We start from the raw sequence: 18264 nt of genomic DNA on the forward strand, positions 1-18264 counted from the left end.
TTACCAGGAAACATGTTTCTTCACACCAGTGATTTTCCGCAGAAAGACTGCCAAAAACTAGGTTTCAACTACGCTCAGATTTTTACAGCAGCACAAGTGACAGGGACCGTCCTGCCCAGCACCTTCCCGTAACTCCTCCACGTAGTCCCACGCTGGTCCCACCTGGCTTGCCTAACACCCAAACCGACGTTCACGCTGCCAGCCATTCTCTCCTGTGCCTAGATGTTATCCGGGCACATGAAAATAAAGGAAGTTGATATCCAGATCAAAAGAATAACCTGGAGAAAGCATTAAATACAGACGAGTGGGTGGCTTTCACCCATCCCAGCCTCTTCCTACAGCTCCAGTGGACTTGGGTGGCGGCCAAGACAGCTTTCCAGTTGGATTTTTTCAGACCCCGTCATAATTACTTGTCTTTTCATTATTATCTTTCTACCCTATAAAATATGGTTTCCACATGGCTGAAGAATAACTAACACAAGTCCTCCTCTTTGTTGTTCATGATCACCAGAAGCATCTGGAACAGGCACCGCCCTGACGTGTTGGCAGGTCCCGGCACGGGCTCCCAGCACCGCTGCTCCCTGCCCATCGCCACTAACCCCCCTCGCAAGCTCACTTCCATTTTAAAAAGCAAATGATTAGCAACGAGTGATTCCGGAATGAGTATTTATTGGACCAAGTGACTACTTATTTCAACAAGTCAAAAAGAAGACACATCAGGTTTTATTTTAGCTAATTAAAGAAGTTATACGTAAGCTGCCGATCAGCCGCAACGGAACTGTCTGTGAGCCCAGCGTGTAAACGTGCAAAGCTCCCACTGAATCAGCTGCAATGAGTCTTACCTTGGTCTTAACTTGCTGGGTCATACCTTTACTTTGAAAAATGCATTTTAGGAAACTGCAGCTTTTTTTTGCAAATCTTTTCAGACACTATGCCTTGTAAAAAAGCCAGCTTGATTTTTCTGACATTCCAGTGAAAGACTAAGTTTTATCAGACACTATAAAGATTTAAAGTCACAATATAATCTCACCTGCAGGTTACTGGGCCCACTTCCCTTATCAATTAACCTGTCAGCCGACAGTTGGGTCTAATTAGTTAAATCCTTTTTTAATGAAAAGAATTTGCCTTGAGCAAAGTCTGTCAGCTCCAGAACCATTTTACAATTGGGAGCATGTCTCAGCAAAACCCATTAAACACTTGCAGAGAACCAAACACCAGCAGCAAACTGAAACTCTCTTTTGCTTCTGCAGACACGTAGAACGTTATTTTTTCATGTCTGTACCCTGCCACGACAAGAGGCTCTTTCCACCCTGTTGTATGAAAAACTGCACTTGCATCTGGCTCTGATGCCCCTTTGTTTCACTTGCTTTAAGAAGGTAAATCTGTAAATCCGTATCCCCGCTGTGCACCTTGCTGGGGAGCAGAGCGGCTCACAGAAAACAATACTGATGCTGAAGGCCTCTGGAAACATCTTTCCTGGGCAATACCCAGCATGCCGACATTGGTGCTTCTTCAAAATGCACCTTTCGTGCAGAAAAGCAGAAAAGCCAGAAAACTGGCTCCAAGGGTAACAAGTTTTGAGACTCCTTCTTTTATAATTATCCAGTGACAGCCTTTATGGACACGGAGACTCCACGGACACTCCGGAGGCCATGTCCCAGCCCCTGGCCCAGCCACGCTCCAGGAGAACCCCGTGTGCCACCACTGCCGTGTGCATCCCCCACGCTGGAGGCGGGGGAAGGGAGGGAGCGGGAGCTTCTCCCACAGCGGTGTGTGAGAGTGTTATATTAGAAAAACATGTACTAATTCCTACGCTAATGATCCCATTACTCCCCTTGACTTCAAAAGGCCTCGGATCACATTTGTAATCTTTTGCAAGTGTTAGCAAACAAAATTACAAGTTTTACACTACAGGTTTCAACAAATTCCCCTCGCCATCAATGCAGCAACGTACTTAAAAATAGATGTAATGAGCAGCTTTGAATCTGCATAAATACCCTGTGGAGTTCATTAATGATTTCATTTTTGGCACGACACCATGTCAAATGCCGGAGTATTATTAAAAACATACATAGATATATGTGCTTGAAATTGCATTCCTGCAAACACTTAGAAAACAAAAAAGGAGGCTGTGTAATTTTGGTTTACCTTTTAAGTAACATTTTAACAGTGCATAACTGTAAAACCTTTTGTCCTCTAAAGCTAACTGCTGCTGTTCAAGGGATGCCTGAATCTACAGCTCTTTTCATGGATGAGAAAATGGGATCTGAAATTTTCCCTTAGGACTAACTTTGAGCACACCGCCACGAAGCCATGGAAGCTAATTTCAATCATGTTACTCACGACCACATGAATGAAGCCAAGAGCACACTTTTGTCCCAAACTATCAACTTTTCTGCCCGTGTCACACCCAGACCATCTGCCCTCCTTTCATCTGCTACAAGGGGCAGCAGCAGCAGCGTTCATTGTACAGCGCTAATTAAAGAAGGAATTTAAGAGCATCAGACTGGTGAGAGAGGTGGCACAGTCACACGAGCCCATGCGCACACGGCTCTATCGATTAACATTTTAAATTGGTTAAGAACGTGTTCAAGCAGAGTCAAGTAAGTCACCGCAACACCCCCGCGGTGTCCTCGGGAGGGCTTGTGGCGGGTCGGGCTGGGCAAGTTCACACCAAGAAATGAGACGAGCTGCACCGACCTGCAATGCCTTGGTACTCTGGGGGCCCACGTAACCCCAAACCCCTAACTCACAGAAAACTTGGTCAAGGATTGAAGAATTTCCCCTATAATTTGACAGTGAATATTTATCTACGTTGCTCTTCAAATACTTTCAAGTACTTTGGTTGCCACTTAGTCTCAGTTTTTCTTATCGACAACTTTTGCATCAAAAGGCTGTGGGATGTCTCAGAGACATTCACTTCTGTGGACTTTTATACTTGAATATAAGCAGCTCAGATCCTGCCGCTGTTTCTTCCTAATCTGCACAACACCACATGAATTATTACTCTGTGAATCTCCCATTTCGCACGATGCTCGCTATTGAGTAAAATCACAGGAATGTTCCTGTTGACAAAGCAAGGTTCGGCACGTTGCACCATTAAATAGCCTTCAGGAAATCTGCTTCTGGGCTACGTGTTGCTGCAATGAATAGAAAACTCAAATACACCATGTCAACAAGTATGTGATGCTTACACCTCATGCTTACTCCTCGGGGGAAAAGGTAAATAGAGTATAAGCAATTTCTTTCTTTAACAAAAAAAAAAAAAGAAGTCCACACTGCCTGAGATCTAGGGAAATCATTTACCTTCTGCCTGTCAGAGCAAGTTATCTGCGTGCTTTTTATATATTAAAAACATAGCCTAACAGAATATATTCACTCTATCTACAAAGGACAAAGTTTAAGTTGCAGAGAGAAAATGAATGCACAGCGATAAACCATGGATTTTAAGCAGTGCTCATGTTCTATTTAGCCAAAGGAAAGCAAATAAAAACCTAAATACTAAAATGAAAACTGCTAAGGTCTGTTCATTATTTCCTGAAGAATCAGGTCGAAGATGGAATCATATTCCTTGCCTCCTGTATTTGTTTGCATTTGCAATTACTTTATCCATATGTTTACTAGAATAAACAACACAGACATGGTAATTACAAAAGCAGACTTTTACCTACAAATTAGGCTCATCTTTCTTAAGCTTTGAAGTTCCCTTAACTGCCTGAATTTTTTTGGCCACTCCTAGTTTTAACTGCTAGCAGCAGCACAATCATAAAACACTGCAGAAAAATGCTACAGATTCCTTGCCAAAACACGTAACGTTCCCCCCTCAGCATCTTTTTGAACCACTTTCAGTAACATCATAATACTGCTTCTTCCTCTGCCCCACCAGCTACTTACCAACACCGGCTATGCCTAAGAAGCAAGCACAAGCACTTTAGCAGGAAAATCCTAATTCCCATGCTCAGCTGTTAGTACAACCTGTGCACACGCACATGTATTGATGCAGCTGAAAATCATGATTTGCCACTCACTCATCTGCACAGAAAAGGTAACATTAAGAAAAGGAACAATTCCAAGAAATTTCAAGTCACTGTGGCTGTCACACACTTCTTAATGTACCCGCTCGATTTTACCATGTACCCTAAGTCACACAGGGTTAGTAATACACAGGAATGCCCCCAGCGTGCTTCCCTGCATGCAGCCGCACCCCACGGTCACGCAGGAGCACCCAGCCACGGGGCCATGATGACAGGACCTGCCTTACTGGGGAGACCCTACTCTGAGGTAGCCTTGGTGCCTTCTCGGGATGCACTAACATGCTCCAAGAAAAGCACGTTCATTGTTTTTGTGTAAACTACCAGAGCAATAAAAACTATCATTAGAGACAACTTACTGGCTAATCTAATTTTTAAGGATGCACAGCCACTCATAGCAATCAACTTTAAATTAATTATAGAGTCAGATTAAAAGGGGAATATGGATCATTTCCTGGCCCACCCATAAACCCTCTCAGATGACGGTATGCGTGCGATTTTTTTTTGATTATTATTATTGTTATTATTTTTAATGCTATTGCTAAGCCTTTGTTCCAAGATGTCAGCCATTTACCTGCAGGAAAATGACAGCAACTTGTCACAGAACGCCAAAGAGACCCTCCTTAGCGGCTGCAATAACCAGCACGCTATTTCCCAAGCTGTCACCCTCGCATCTCAGCACTATCTGCTGCTTAAAGATTTGCTCTGACATGAAGCAGGCGGAGCGGTGGCTGTTATCATTAAGGGCTCTGCACACAGTGGTCTGTGTCAGCCGTGCTGTGCTTAGGGTTTGCTTCACCCAATTATTTGTTTGTCATTTAGAGACCTGGATATCGAGCAGATATTGTCAAGTTATTTTTGGCCCCTGATATACTGGCAAAACATAATGAGGCCTTTAGGTGAATAACTGTCTTGGCAGCAAGGTGCTAAGATGATGCCTTGTTGAAAGGCTGGAAAGCAATTAGGTTATTTGAATAAGATGAGATGCTGGACAGGGCATGTGAAGACAGAGAAAACCAGCTTAACTATTAAAATGCCACCCCCCCACTTCAAGTTGTCAGCTATTTAAGCAAGGTGTTAATTTACTACAGGCTGGATTGCCGACAAACTTAATTTTTTATTAATTCAAGAGATGTACAGACTTGTCCCACATGCACGTATTACCCAGCCCTTTCCGGACAAGTGTAAAAGCCTGCCAGATGATTATTATCAACATTTAATTGTATTACAGTGATTCCCACAAGCCCCAGCCACGCACTGTGTGAGAGGCTGCGCAAACAGGACAAAAGGTGCTCTGAAAACCTGGAATTTAAGAACCAGAATCAGCATATAGATGATTGCAGAGCAGAGGGAAAAACACCTCAATCAAGACCTACCACCAAGAGAGGAAGGCTCGCACGGTGCCTAAGGCACTGGAGCGACCTGAAGAGGAGTCGAGTAGGGTGTAAGCCCTCCCTCCTGCTCTGTGGGTTTCACCTGCTGTCCGTATGAGATTGCTCCAGTGAGCTGGACGATGTGGACGATGCCCACAAGCACACCCACCGGCGAGCAGGCCAGGCTCTGCAGAAGCCGCCGTGCTGGCTATTGCTGTACGCGCTGCAGAAATGGTTCGGACTTGTCTGACTGACCAAACGGGGTTTTACCCACACGGACCTGACATCGCGTCCCGCCTGCCTCACAGGGCTCGCGCGCAGCACCAGATGACCTGCCAGCATTTAGCCAGAACCTTTTAAAAAGGGTCACTGTAAGAAAGTACTTACTTTTGTAAAGTATTTGTGCAGAGGCATGGATAGGAAACCACTCTGCAAAATAAGCACTAGTAACTCCACCATGTTCAGTAGAGATGAGCGCTCTCGTTTCTTCTCCCTCCAAGCACAAATTCCTAGGTTGCTAATTTGGGCATAACTGATCTAGAGAAACCATTGGGAAAACACAAGAGTGGGTACAACAGCCAATTTTTAGGAAGGAAAACTGACTGTAGTGTGGAGAAAAGCCGTAAGACAAGAAAAATGACCTCAGGATCACAGAAACAAATGAGAGTTTTCTAATTCAATCCATAGAGCCATTTGGTTTTGTTTTAACCTTACAAATGCCCAAGAACAAGCCTCTGTACCAACAGATAACCATTTCTTGTGGAGGCTGAACCAAGCCTAGTCAACAAGGATGTGTTTGTTCATGGCAATGGCAGCGGGTCTGGCCTCAGATGACTTATGACATCTCTCTTGATGTACAGAGAGCACCACCACAAGCCGCACCGCAGGCACAGTTACACGACCAGTACCTGCACGAGTTAATCAGTTTAGCATTTACAAGCAATTGCCTGCGTACTCTAAGGTTGCTCACCCCATCTGCAATCAGACTTGACTGTTCAAATATGAACTGGATTATAATGAGCCAGTTACTCAAGAACCATGGTCTTCAAAACAACTCTGCCCAGAGTGGTCTGCTTTAAACACGTCTGATGCAATCATGGGATTTCTTTTGGTGTGGTAAAAGATGATATATATGGTGTTTCATGATTGCTAGTATTGTTCCTGACCATAGTCTCATCACTGCTGGATGTATGCATTCAGAGAACCTGGTCAGGAGTGCCCTTCCACACTGCTTTTTCCAAAACGCTGACAGCTTTCCATTTTTCTCTCCATATGGTAACTCCCTCCCTGATCCCAAAGACACTGGAGGCTGCTTATTCCTACAGCAATAATCCTCACCTTCAAATCAACAACAAGCACTTGACTGGGAGTCAGAAACGCAAGACTGAACTTCTGGCAAAGAATTAAGACCAAAACGAAGACCAAGATCATTCCTCTGTCTTTCTTGTTGAAGAGGGGAGGTGAGAGCCTGTGAGTTGACCCCATGTCCTCCACATAATCAAATAAGATCTTTTTGGACCTCAGGAAGAGTGTCAGGAGTACCTACAGAACAGTTTAGGTACCTCACCTGGATGGAATCAGACGCCAGAAAGATTCAAGCACACTCTCTGAAGTGTCAGAAACTCGGCATCTTGATCAGACTTTCCATCTATGAAAGCTTGAAGTGCCTCATTGCCCCCCATAAAAAAAACCCTGAGGACCACCTTGAGAAAGCAATTCCCTTAACGGCAACCCTCTCTCTGTGCTACGCCAAGGTCCCAAGGAGAGCTGTTACACCATGTTTTGCAGCAGACCTACACTTGAGGCTGAGGTTTACAGCAGGTGCTGTACTCCCGGCACAGTCGCTCACACCTCCCCAAAGCCAGCAGGTCCTTCCCAGCACTGAAAAACTGTCAAAGTCAGATTTCAGTAATTTGTCACAAGCAAGGAGAAAAGAAAAAAGCCTGCAGTTACTATCACAGAACAAAATGGTGCTGTTGTTGCAAGAGGGGCTCTTGCAGCCCGGCAGCAATCACACCGCTGAAAGCTGCAGAGGCTACAATGGCACAACCCACCCACCACCACCAGCAAGCAAAAGACAAACCGGGCTTTTGGTCATCTGTTTTTCCTTTTTAGAATGCTGTTTCCTTTAACAAATGAAGTTTGAATGCTTATGGGACTAACAACCCAGAAAATGAACTAAGTATTTATATGTGGCTCTACTACATGGCAGACCTATGTTCATGGAGCCATTTTTCTTAGGACGCAGCCTGCTCTGCAGCAGCTGTTTTCTATTACAAGCCACTCAAAATTCCTTTGCTTCCAATTTTCAGAAGTTCCCACTGATTTGCAGTACTCGGAAATGATACCAAATTACTGCGGGAGCTCAGTAGCGCGACACCTCATCCCTCTCCCTGCTCCTCCCATCATCCCATAGAACACACACAGCAGCAAAGCCGCGGGTTCCTCCCTCGCTACAGCCCAGGCAGCCCAAGCCCCCCAGAGCCACCTCCCTCACCACCCGACCCCCCAGTATTTTGTGAAAACCCATAAAGGAAGCGCAGAGCATGGTATGAAGCTAGTGATAGGGTTCCCATAGGGGGCTGAGGAAGAGGGTGGCTTGACCCATGCTGCGAAGAACATGTGTGACTTTTAGATGGCCATAGGTGCGGTGGGTAGCACAGGGGTTGGGGAGCTGCTCTGGCTGCAAGCAGGAGACAGGGACCAGCCCGGTGGCCCTGGCAAGGTCTGGGCATGCCATGACCATGCCTTACACCAGGATCTCAAGTGCCGGGGGAGATCCTGCTATAGTAAACACAGGCTCTAGCAGCTGCTGGGGTTTGAGTCTTGCTCTCTTGGACTTGGAATTCTCCCCTGACCCCACTTTGCCCACTCCTTTTGTGCTCAATAAAAGAAAAAAAAAAGAAGAAGAAAAAACGTTTTTAGAACAGTATTTTTTTGCTAAGTATGGAAGGAACCTCACCCTCAGCTCCCGCCTTACTCTCCTTGTAAGCCAAGGCCGTTAACTGCTCCAAATGGCACTTAGATCGGTTTACCTGCTCTTCTGGTTGTGACTTTTTAAGTATCCATTTACACTGGCTTTTTAAAACAGCTTGCTGAACCCTGCGCAGTGCCTCTTTCAGACACGTGCTTGCACGCCACTTGAAGCATTTCTCAGCATGCTCCCAGCAGCTGTGCAGCCGAGGACTAGTCACTCCTAGCTTAGAAAATAGTTTATGTTACACCAAGTAATCGCGTGCACGGAACGATTCCAGGGCACATTGTGAGCGCAGGGTGAAGCCGGGCTGTGGCCAGGCTGATGCAGTGCTGAAGGTGGAGGCAGCCCCCTGCCCGCTTCTGCCCCCTCCCCTGCACCAGACCTTTCCCTTGGGCACCTCAGCTGCAAAATCATCCCCCTTTTCTTGCTGCATTTGGCTTTCTGGTAAGAAATCACTCAGCTCGCTGAGTCCAAGCAAAGCCAGGGCAGCAGCACGGTGGGAGAAGACAGAAGGACCTGCTGGGGCCAGGGACTGGCAAAAGCGGCTCGAGCTCCCCACAACCACAGAGGTGCACCAGGGACAGGAAAAAAAAGGAAATATAAATGATACCTGGGTGGCTGAAAATCTCAGGGGTGTTGCAGGTTTTCCTCCTGTGGCCTCATCCAGCAAAGCCCTTCAGTAAATGCTCAGTGCTAAGAAGTGTTTAGTCAGCCAAGCAAGGAAGGACGGTACTGAACTGAAGCCTAAACTGGGACAAATTAGGGTCTGTTTATTCTGCTCCTCTCCATATCTTGAGGAACAGCAACATCCCTTTCGTGACGAGGCCCTGCCTTTTCTTTTGGATAACCTGTGCTGAGCCACAGGTTTAAAGTATCACTCTTCACAAGCTCCTCTTGGCCAGCCGAATGAACGTGGTAGCTCTCACTTGGAAGCTCAGTTTCACTTTTTCTGCCTACTCAGCCAAGTGTTACTGCACTCAGGTCACATACTTAAGGGTTTCTTCACATGTTCAGACTCTGTGTTTTTCTAGAAAGAAACCAAAAAGTTGAGAATTCGGAAAGCAACAGCGAGATCTGCCTGTAGTTCTACACTCCTGCTCCTGCACTTTGGAAAACAATGACTAATACAAATAACTTTGTGGAAATTTGTGGGCAGTCTGCATGATAAAATAGTATCTTACTTTGTAGGATCATTTTACATGGAGAAACATTTAAAGTATGGTGGCACGGTGATGAAGGCAGAAGAATTCTTGTTTGGGGGACAGCTGAGAACTGGAAGAAGAAAGCCACTTTGCTTTTGAAGCACTCACAGAAACTGTATTTAAAAATGCCCCTATGAATCTCCTACTGATATCCCACATTGTCAAGACTGTAGGATGAGAGGTACTTTGGAATACCTTTTTTTTTCTTCTTCTTTTTTTTTTTCCTAATTAACAGTAGCTGGATGTAATACAGCTTGAGCAAGGGGTGTGAAATTGTGCCAAGTGAGAAGACATGAGATCCTATGGGAAAAGGGACTACAGAGGTGAAGTGGCAGGTTAGCAGCACAGCTGGGTACTGGGGAAGCCCAGGCACCCTGTGTACGCCGCATGCTGCACACCGAGCACTTTCTGTACAGGTCTACAGCCTTCAAAAGATCTTAACCGAGAGACTCGCAATACACCTTGGATACTGGCTAGAAATCAACTGTTTCTTTCTGACGGTAAAGTTAATTTATGGCCCATTCCATTTTTTGTTTTTTTAATTATTTTTTTTAGCCACACAAGCACAACACTATGTGGTGCTGCTGGAGGCACAGCTGCTCCCCAGGAGGGCTGCAGCCACACAGTGCTCTTCAGACAGCAGCATGCGATGGAGACACCCCATCTGGGCTGGGACAGCTCAGGTCATGCTGACCCACCCTCCGAGGAAGCCCCTCTGCCCTCCTACAGCCTCACTGAGGCATTGTGGAGCCCAGGTCAACCCAGCATCAACATTAAGTACACAGATAAATCAGATGACGGAACCAATTAACATTGTTCAGTGTTATCTAAAATCTCATATCCATTGACGAAGCGCATTGGTGTTTACGCGGTCCTTGGTTTAACTCACGGGTTAAACCTGCTCCCAGGAGTAGCTTTGCTAAGGTGACAGTTCTGCTGGGGTAAAGCTCATGCCTGCTGGTGTAAACCTGATGTAAACGGCCTTCGCCTCTCTGCTGGAAATGACATTGCTGTGCTTTTCCAATTGAAATGAAATGTATTTGATAAGATAACAAATGCCTGGCAAAGCACGTTTAAGTTATGTAAGGGAAAGAAGAGGAGGGGGAAAAAGCTTGTATAAACAGCAAAACAATACAGCTTTATCTAATCTCAGCAACTTATTGCTGCTTGTCTGCGTGCTTGCGTGTGTGTTTTACTGACAAAATAAAATAAATTGAATCAGCTCACACACGATAACATGCTCTTTCCTACCTCATACTAATTGCTTGGCTAATTGATGTTTGTTGAACTTTCTCCATTTCATTGAGTGATTAGGTACAAAGCTAACAGTTGACATCTGTAGGCGCTTAACTGGCGTCTGTAATTACTGTTAATGTTAAATAATTGTTAGTTAATTGGAGTGGTAACTGACTGAATGGAATCCAGATTGTGAAGCAAAAAGAGACCTAGTTAAATAAACATACATTTTCAGAGAAAACAACATTTTATTACAAGGGAGAGACTAACAGCGGCCAGATATGGGAGGTCTGCAGGATGCTCCAGTTATGAAATCTCACTCCAGACTCCAGCCTGGCCTCCACTGACTGCAGGTATGTCGCGTCAGGGTCTTTGTCATCAAATTGCTCCTGTCCCAAGAATTTTCCCACCTTGCTTTGAACCAATTATCATGATTTGTTATTTTACAGCCCAATGCTGATAAGTCTTTTTTTAGAAATTCAAATACAAGTTAATCCATAAAACAAACACTCTCTCCAGAATAGATACAATTATGTGTTAGTAAATATTGCCATTTTGCTAAGACTGGAATAGTCTGACTTAGCTAAAATGAACAGCCTTAAATGAACTCTTGGGGGAATACAATCGCCAACTGACACCAAAAGGTACCCAATACCAGTCCAAACAGGCAAGGATGCCCAGAACAACACTTTCAACTGTCTCCCTCTGCTACTTTGGTCAAGAAAAGCCAGTGCCTACAGAAGCCTTGGAAGACTCCTGTTCTCTAAGACTGTAAGTTTTAGATTTTAAGAATCCAAAGTTTTGGAAGACATCACCTTTGACTTTCACCTGTCCCTCTGGGCACACTGTGTACATCACATTATCCAGCGACCTTTTCCTGCAGCTACAGAACAGCTATGCAATCTCCCAGCACTGGCAACCCCACCTGACTGCCACGTCCCAGGCAAAAAGACATCAGCACATAAAGAAGGAGGGGGCATGGAAAGCGTATGGATGGAAAGGAGTGGTTTGTGTTCAGGAGAGGCAGCCATAAGGGGATGTGCTCTTGCTCATATGAAGTCTTCACGGCACAAAAATAACTGCCTTGCTCTTTCATGTTCCAGCACAAAGGGCCACCTCTTCAAGACATATATTAACTTTTTTATCTGCCTGACATGGAAGTTAGAGAGTAAGTGATGCATACACCAGTTCTTCTAGTCTAACTCGCAAGTACAAGAAACTTGGGGTCCGCCAAACTGGAGGCTTTTTCCAGTGCTCAGCCCCTCACTAACCAGCCACTGAACTCCCACATGGAGAATACTGAAAAGCCTTTTGAAACCCATGAAACACAGGCAAACCAAGCGATCCAAAGCCACCAGGGAAGTCTCCACCGGGAAGGCGAGGAGACATCATCATCACAGCATCACTTCAGGAGGTTGAGCCATTGTAACAACCACAGAAAAAAATCTGCAGAACAGCTCACATGATTCAGCAGTCCCTGAGGCTTGCTGGCCGGTGGGCGGGTTGCCTGCAGCACTGATATTGCACCGGAGCCCTAACAGCAAGCTAGGAAGAAGCATTTCAGTGAGGAGAAGTAGCAGTATGGAGGGCCAACGTATGCAGACAGCAGCACGCCCGAACATTGAAAGCAACACTGAGAAGACACACCGAGCGAGTAAGGTCATTCTATAGATTCCTGCAGACCCCTGAAAAGGAGGGAGGCAGCAGCAGTCAGTTCTCTGGCACGCTGACCATGCCAACGCTGCACACATGCCATCTACGTAGCAACAGATCCACTTATACTCATCAGATGCTGTGGGGGTGGTTTACTCCAAGAGGGCGAGAGCACTTCTCCACAGACAAGGATCTCCTGTGAATGGGATCAGCAGAGAAGTATTTGCCAGCTTTAGCTCCCTACTTGTTTATGGAAACAGCTGTTGTAAAGGATCCTTAAGAAACGATTCGCCACAGACAGAACAGGGGAGAAACAACAACACGCCTGCTTTTCTAGGGAGGGATACCACCACAGAACCACCCAAAATGCCAGGGCTTGACCTGACCAGTTATTTCAGCCAGCAGTGACGACTAGTAACCCAGACGCCTTGATCTACCTCCAGCTGAGAGTATAAATATTTCCCTGACAGCTGGTGGTGCCACAAAGCAGAAGGATTCATAAAGTTTACATGAACATCCTGTAAACAATTTGAACATAAAAAGCTGTAACAGCCCAATTGTGTTTCTGATCAAAGGCAAACTTCAATACACAGCACAAATGAAAACTTCATCACTTTGGGATTCATTTCTCCCTCCAGGAAAAGCTGTTTTCCAAGGGTACGTAGGAGGGAGTTAACATAAATGAAATACATAGTAGTAGCAGGAGCTGCCTGCTCTACAGCTTCAGATGTGTCTATTTAAATTATTAAGAGATAATGGAATTTAATTATGCTGATAAGTCATGTTACAAAAATTCATGAACAAAACCTATACTTTGGCCAGGATTAATGGTGCTAAGGTTGACGCTCTCAGAGGGTAAGGAAAAGTTATGTTCGTTCAAAGACATAGGGACTCCAAGCAGCAATCCCAAACAGGAAGGTCCAGCCTGCAGGGAGGGAGGGGACAGACTGGGGGATGCAGGTGGGGACGCATTCCTCCTCCATCCCTTGTCCATCTCATTTACTCAGATGTTAACAGCTGCTTTCTCAAGCATTACTAAGGGCCCAGACCCTTTGGTGGTTACCTCCCAACACAGCCACCTGGATTTCCATGGGAATTATTTCCCTGGATAATTTTAAACATGACAAGGTAAAGCGTTCCTGCCCAAGCGATGGAGCGCAGGGCTCTGATTCACAACCAGGGACAATTCATTTCAGCAGCAGCTACAGCGATCCCTGCCCTGGGGACCAAGGCAGGTGCCTCCCCAATTCCCAGCCCTCCTGCAGACACGGCACAGGGCTGGGGACCTCTGGCAGTGGAGCTGATGTGGGAACCCCACAGCCCTCTCCAACCCAGCATCGCTCGGCTAGGACACGGACCCCAGCCCTGAGGGGCCCCAACACCCACATGCTGCCCCCCAAAACTCACAGGACCCATCTAGATTTAGGGATGCATCTTCCCATTCCCATTGGCAGCCAACTCCCAAATGGAAGCTGAGAGACTTCTCAAGGGGTTTTGCTGCCCCTTCAAGGGAGGTTTGGGGGGATTTCACTATGCTCGAGATTTTTTTAATTGTCAGCATTTCTGAGGAAGGGACTGTTCTGCATGACACAGCCACACTAATTCATTGCACCTAGAGCTTGACCTCATCTTCAGCCTTGAAATCCACAACTAAATGACCAAAAGGGTCCAAATGTATATACAAGACCTAAAACACTTCAGGATTTCTAAATGCTTTGTAAACACATTACTTCTGTAATCTCTGTTACCTCAGCTATAAATAAATTTGCAAAATAAAAGTGGTAAGAGGGAAAAAAAAAAAAAAAAAAAAAAAGAAAAACAGCACATGTGAGACACTGGTAGCCGTGGGACATCCAAGAGGAAGGCTGTGGACAGAGGGATGTGCACTTGTCAGTCTGCCGAGCCGCCCCCCCCCCCGCCTGCTCCATCAGCCAGAAGCTTTGAAGGTTTCATCATGATTTACCCAATGCTAAATCTGACCTTTCTTACAAGTGACTTTTATTGCTTTTGGCAAAAGCAACCATGGACAACACAGGGGGGAAAGAACTGGCCTGGAAGCAAACAGACTGAATTGCAGAGAGAGAACTTGAACTTGGAATATATCAAAGTGACAGCGCCCGGGCAGTCGCCAGCCGTCCCCAGGGCAGGCGCTTAGGGAAGGCAGCAGCCCCCCCACTGCCTCCAGCCCCTGCACCTGGGCTGCCAGCGGTTATTGACTTTATCTCCACACAGAGGATTTTTTTGAGGCTCTTTTCCTGATATTTAGTAGTTTGAATGCTAATCCCTTTAACAAAACTGTCCCCTATGCTTTTTCCACCCTCTTTCCCCCTAATCTCCTTCTTGCAGTGCAAAAAAAAAAAAAAAAAAAAAAAAAAAAAAGTGAGGGGGGGTGGAGAAAGGAAAAAAAAAATACCAGTCAGCCTAGTTTGGCCGCACCTGGATTTGCATTGATTCTTCCCTTGTCATTCATGTTACCAACAGGAATTAGCATATGGCTTTAAGGGGAAACTCAGGAGGAGAAAAGAAAGACGCCATTTTGATGGAAATAAGGGGCAAAGGAATAATCTACCATCAACTAAAAAGCTTATTTGTGTACGGTTTCCCAAGCAAAGCTTCGAAAAGCCCATGTTGATTTTAGGCTACACAAAGAAACCCTAATCCTTTCAAGGGAACTAAATCACCAAAGAAAAGTATCTGGGAAGAAAAGGCTCCCTGTCAAGCATGGGTATTCACAGCCAAATAGATGCCACGAATTAAGCTGGGTAAGTAAACAAAAATAAGAATGTGGGAAATGTGTTTGACTCAAAAAAAAAAAAAAAAAAAAAAAAAAAAGAAGAAAAAAAAAAAAGAAAACGAAAGGAAGAGGAAGAGAGGCCTACTCTTCATCAATCACCCCCCCGGGGGAGGAGAGCCCCTGCCCTGGTTACAGGCCTGCCCCAGGAATGTGGATTCATGGATTCACCGCCAGGCTTCTCCTTGCCCTGGCCCAGCCCCAAGAAAGGGCTGCTCAGATGCCAAAGCTTTTTACAGCGAATTAGCAAAATAAAGATGCAGTCACATGTAGTTTGGGGGCCTTGGGTCACTCCAAACACACAACTCTTCCTTTCTGCTCCTCTTTGTCACCCACTTTCCGCCTATGGAGGGGCCGAGGGGGGATCTGTAAATGCCATCCATCAGAGACGGTGCGTAAGCTCGCCAAGGGACATAACCTCGCCAGGCCTCAGAAATCACAGACTGTACCTCCAAAGGATGCTAATTTATGAAAAACAGTGATACGGGCCCGAAACACCATTAAATACAGGTATAATTCAACATGCAGCAAAAGCCTTCAGAAGCAATAGCGTATCAGCATGGGAATCCAAACATCACGTACCATCCCCAGTTAAACCAGTACGGTCTCACAGAATTAAAAGACACAGAAAAATAACAGGATGATCCACTGGAATGACAATCCCACACCTGGTGAGAAGCGCACAGGGCAAACACTGAGCAAATCCACACCTGCCCAACAAAACCAGCTCTCCTAAAGCAAATGGACCCAAAGGTCCCCAAAAACCATCGAGGTAGGGTACATTGTGTTCACAGCCAGAAGCACAACCCTTTTACTAAGCGGTTACCATGCAGTGCCATTAAGAAGTAGGACAGTGGGGTAAAGAACAGACCCATTTTAAAGGCTCAGTATTACACTCGTTGGCAGAGCCGCTCCCTCGACCTTCCTTGCATAAACACAAACCAAATCAAATTAAGAATTAAAAATAAAAAATCCCCTAAGCCTATGGTCTTTCTAATAATGCTCCTTCAGAACAAGCTCTGCACAGAACCTCACTGGCACTGATTTAGGGTAAATTTTCCCTTAATGTACTGTTATATCATTAGCCACTCTCTCTTTGGATTGCTGTTTGGAAAAAATTAATGGAATACTGAATATTTAAATGTGGCCCTCTATATCATTTATTAACTCTACAGAAAGCACACAGCACAGTAAGCCATAGTTTATGACTATTATCCTGTGAATACTAAACGTTGGCTGGTTATTACTGTCAGCAGTGCAAATTGGCTATTCATAATTCCACGTCTATCATGTAGCTGATGAGTAACAATCAAGTTAAAACATTTTGAAAACTCTTACAGTTATTTAAATGAGCCTAAATTAAAGCCATTTGTAAAATAAACTATTCCCTAATATTGTTATTTAAATTAATTCTGACCTGGCAGGCAATGCATTATTTAAAGCCTATATTTTATATTAAAAAAAGCAATTACCAAGCATACAGAACATGTCTGAAACCAAGAGAAACATAAAAAGCACTAACAAGCTGATTGCGACATTTCTGCAAGACAAGTTACATTTCATCTCCCATTGAAATTGCCATGAAAAGAAATGTGTGGGGGAAAAAATATGTTTGTGATGTGAATTGCAGTCTTACCTTTATTTGTAACAGCGTTGAACAGTTTTTCAGAGCTGGCATCAGATGCCTGAAAGACCAATAAAAAAAAATGTTACATTTTCTACAAGTGATAGATTTCAAAAGGCATGGTGGTATATTTATACACACACACATATGTATGTATATTTTAGAGAAACAAATCAGGTGACAAAACCAAGGGAGCTGATGGGAGCTGCAGTATCCAAAGAAAACGTCCGTGAGGTGGTGCTGTTTGGCTGTGCTTCACCGCCCTGCAGTGCAGATATTTATTTGGAAGGATTCTATCTCATAAAGAAATTTATTTTCTTATTCAACATATTAGCAGCACAGAAACTATATGTTTGTGCTGTAATTACCCAATACATTCTGATATTGATTTTGCAATGGAGAAGGATCACGATTTTGGATCAGACACCCCGGTTTCAGGCAATTTGCAGAATTGCAGATTTCTTAATTAATTTGTAAAGTATTTTTGGAGACCCCTACTCTGTCTACCATTTGATTTTTACCATCTTTAAAGCAGCGCTGATAACTTAGGTCAGTAATTTCTCAAATTACTGTTACAAGTTCTTTGAAAAATAAAAGAATATGTCACTATTTGATACTAGTATGTATTAGTACATCTTTCCACTTAAGATTTGCCTTCGTCAGAGTAACTGATTCTTGACACCACACTCTGTATACACTAATAATCAATTTTATTTTTCATCAAGCTATCTTTATCCGTGGGAGGATTTTCCTCCTCGTGTTGTGTTACCAGCTCATCTGCTACTGCTGTTTGTACGCGAGCATGCCAGTTAATCTTTCCACCTATTATTAAAAAGCCCGACTTAAGTTTCACACAAAACCGTAGAGCACCCCTTTACAGAAACTCTAACAGCAAGAAACCAGACAGGGGAAGATAACATAGCAAACGTGAATTTTACAAACATCCTGAGCCCAAAAGCAGAGCACGCTAAGTTTATGCATCTGTGCGCTGCTGTGTTTGCATGCATGCACATATATAATACACACGTAAGTACAGCTAAAGCTTAAACTTCTACCACCTACACATTCACAAAACGCAGAGAGCCGTTCGATTTTGAACTGTATCTTGGATCCAACCCCACTGAGAGACAGTCTGCTTTTTGCAAATACATTGAAAGAAATGTACTCCGTAATGAAATATTGCAACCAGGGATAAAATGCAACACTTGAGAAAGATTTTAGTCTTCTCCTAGAAACAGTTTTCTCACTGGATTCAGGAAAAATAATGAAAAACACTGTCTGTTTGGAAAGCAGGCTGCGGGTTTTTTTTTTAAATGGAAGGAATTTCTCCATTCAAAACCAGATAAAAACCATCAGACAAGCCACATATATTGGATA

The 18264-nt window shown here is 44.5% G+C and overlaps 1 protein-coding gene across 6 annotated transcripts in view; it reads right to left on the minus strand.

The window, feature by feature from the left end:
• AUTS2 (activator of transcription and developmental regulator AUTS2) overlaps positions 1 to 18264 on the minus strand; it is a 791335-nt gene that overhangs the window by 56226 nt on the left and 716845 nt on the right. For all 6 annotated transcript variants that reach the window (XM_040613308.1, XM_040613316.1, XM_040613325.1 and 3 more), the window contains one exon: positions 16900 to 16948. In XM_040613308.1, the coding sequence (XP_040469242.1) occupies positions 16900 to 16948 (49 nt within the window). The remainder of the gene's footprint in view (positions 1 to 16899; positions 16949 to 18264) is intronic.

This window comes from Falco naumanni, chromosome 1 (genome assembly GCF_017639655.2).
Source record: "Falco naumanni isolate bFalNau1 chromosome 1, bFalNau1.pat, whole genome shotgun sequence".
Lineage (NCBI taxonomy): Eukaryota > Metazoa > Chordata > Aves > Falconiformes > Falconidae > Falco > Falco naumanni.